Source organism: Tupaia chinensis, unplaced genomic scaffold, assembly GCF_000334495.1.
Source record: "Tupaia chinensis unplaced genomic scaffold, TupChi_1.0 Scaffold000644_1, whole genome shotgun sequence".
Classification (NCBI taxonomy): Eukaryota; Metazoa; Chordata; class Mammalia; order Scandentia; family Tupaiidae; genus Tupaia; species Tupaia belangeri.
In genome coordinates this window covers 6,800,065-6,802,272 of record NW_006160165.1, presented here as the reverse complement: position 1 = coordinate 6,802,272, position 2,208 = coordinate 6,800,065, and the positions used below count along the sequence as shown (strand labels likewise).

At 63.5% G+C, this 2,208-nt stretch overlaps 1 protein-coding gene across 1 annotated transcript in view; it reads left to right on the top strand.

The window, feature by feature from the left end:
• The window catches only part of PCID2 (PCI domain containing 2), a 24,412-nt gene that overhangs the window by 4,227 nt on the left and 17,977 nt on the right, over positions 1-2,208 (top strand). The window contains exon 5 of the mRNA XM_027776213.1: positions 29-83. Coding sequence (XP_027632014.1) covers positions 29-83 — 55 coding nt within the window. The remainder of the gene's footprint in view (positions 1-28; positions 84-2,208) is intronic.

Sequence of the window (2,208 nt, the reverse complement as noted above, 5' to 3'; positions counted from 1 at the left end):
ACCCCTCGGTGGCTCGTTGTGCTTGCGGGCCCCTGCCAGTCATGTACGCCGTGGCGCTTGACCTGCGGATATTCGCCAATCACGTGAGTCACACTCCCCCGCACGCTACACTGCCAGGGCTGCGTGCCACTCGGTGCTCACGTCACCCTCCCAGAGCCAGGGGTGAGGGGGTGAGCGGGCTGGGCACAGGAGGTCCAGGAGTCATGGGCCAGAGGGCCCTGACTCACCACTTTCGCTGGGCCGTGCGGACAGCAGGTGTGAGCGAGTCTCGGGTTCTGTGCCCACAGGAAACAGGGAGCTGGCTCTGACGGTGGACCCTCCGTGGCCCATCCGCCTGAAATGGAGCTGGGACAGTGACTGACAGGCAGAGCGCCTACTCCTGTCCTCGATGGGACCCATGTTCAGCTTGGAGTGCTCTGTCTCAGCCGGGCTCAGGCAGACTGCGTGTCAGGAGGCCCTGGACTGCACAAGCCACTCCCTGGCGCGAGGCCCGCGAGGGCACAGCAGTGCCAGCTGGTTGCTTTGGGTCCCTCTACATCGTAAAAGTCGGTGACTGCTGGTTCCAGGAAGGGTAGAGTGGACAGATCTCTCCCTGTCCCTCTGTTGAAGCTCTGAGAGTTAAAAGCAGCGTGTCTCTGAGTGTGAAAAGACACAGGGGCCTGGCACTCACAGACCCTCCACCCAAAGCCTCTGCCTGTCCTGTGCCTCTGGTCTGCCTGGACTGGGATGCGGAAATGATGCACAAGTGCTGCCACCAGGCCGAGACAAGCCAGAGACCAGGAGCGAGGGCAGACAGTCCAGCCAGACGGCGCTTCTTGGTGGGAACTGCCCAGTGCGGGTGGCGGGGAAAGTGGCTGCAGGCCCCTCCTCTGTCTGATTGTGACGGGCCTGGAGAGCGCCCTTCTCACAGGCAGCCGGGGGCCTCTGTTGTCCCATAGGGATGACCGCGGCCCAGGGCATAACTGGAAGCCACCGGGACCTCAGCATGGGCGAGACGAGACACCAGTGGGTTCTGGCAACAGGAGCGCATGGCAGGGCCGCCTGTGGGGGCAGAGCCGCCTCCTGAGCATGCTGGGCGGGACGCATGGCTCAGCCTCAGCTGCGCGGGATGAAGAGAGCCCAGCTCGCTGCCCCCACCTGAGTGTCGCAAGAAAGCACTGCTGGCGGAGATCAGTGTATTCACGTGCTTTAGAACACATCGCCGTGGCCAGCCCCGAGGCCTAGTGGCTAAGGGAGTCCTCGTGGTCAGCTGTGCGGTTCGAGCCCCAGACCTGGTGGCCTGAGAAACAAGCTAGGCCCGTGTGCCCCACACCCTGTGACGCGGAGACAAGGGGCTGCCGGGGCCAGGCCCCCTGGGCACCCTCCTCTCCTGTCGTTGGCACGGTTAGAAACAAGTCCCCAGTGGCACCGGCTTTTCAGGGGATGTGGCTTTTGGCAGCACACATGGCCGTGCAGCAGCGGGCGTGACATTACACTCAGTTGCCAGAAACGCCCTGGCCCGACCTGTGCGTCCCGGCGTGGTGCGTCCCGAGTGGGTGTTCGAAGCACCGTGGCCTTGGGTGTCGACAGGGAGGGAGGAGTACTTCGGTCTCCTTTTCAGCCCCGTGTGGCCCACTTTGACGGGCCCCAGGCCACAAGGCAGTGCTCGGGTGACTTGCAGTGTGGTCACTGGGACACTCCTCCCCACATCACGACGTGCACTTCGGGGCTTCTCGCCGCTGGACTTGCACGAGGGCACACGAGGGGACAGCACAGTTCCCGTCAGGGCCTGCTCATGCCACATGCCTTTTTCTCCATTTCTCCCCCGTCAGGATCCTGGCCCGTGTGTGTGTGCCCAGTGTCTTTCAAGCCACCGGGGCTGGGATCTGAACCGCGGTCAGCCATGTGGGGCCCACTCCCTCTGTGCAGCACTGCTCTACTGCCCTGCGGCCCGGCCTGCCCTGCTTCTGGGATGGCCGTTTACCAGGCTGGACTTGGCAGCGTGCGTGTCTGAGTCCACTCAGGCCCCACAGAGCTTCTGACACACAGCAGACAGCTCTTTCTCCCGGCTCTGGGCAGGAAAGTTCAAGGTGGAGGTCCCAGCCCACTTGCGGCTCTCGCCGTGGTGGCCTGTCCCGGAGGAGGGCTGTTCCTGAGGCTGCCACATGACCTGGGCACCTCTGGAGGCCTCACCTCTTTTTTTTTTTTTTGGAGGGTTTTCCTTTAGGG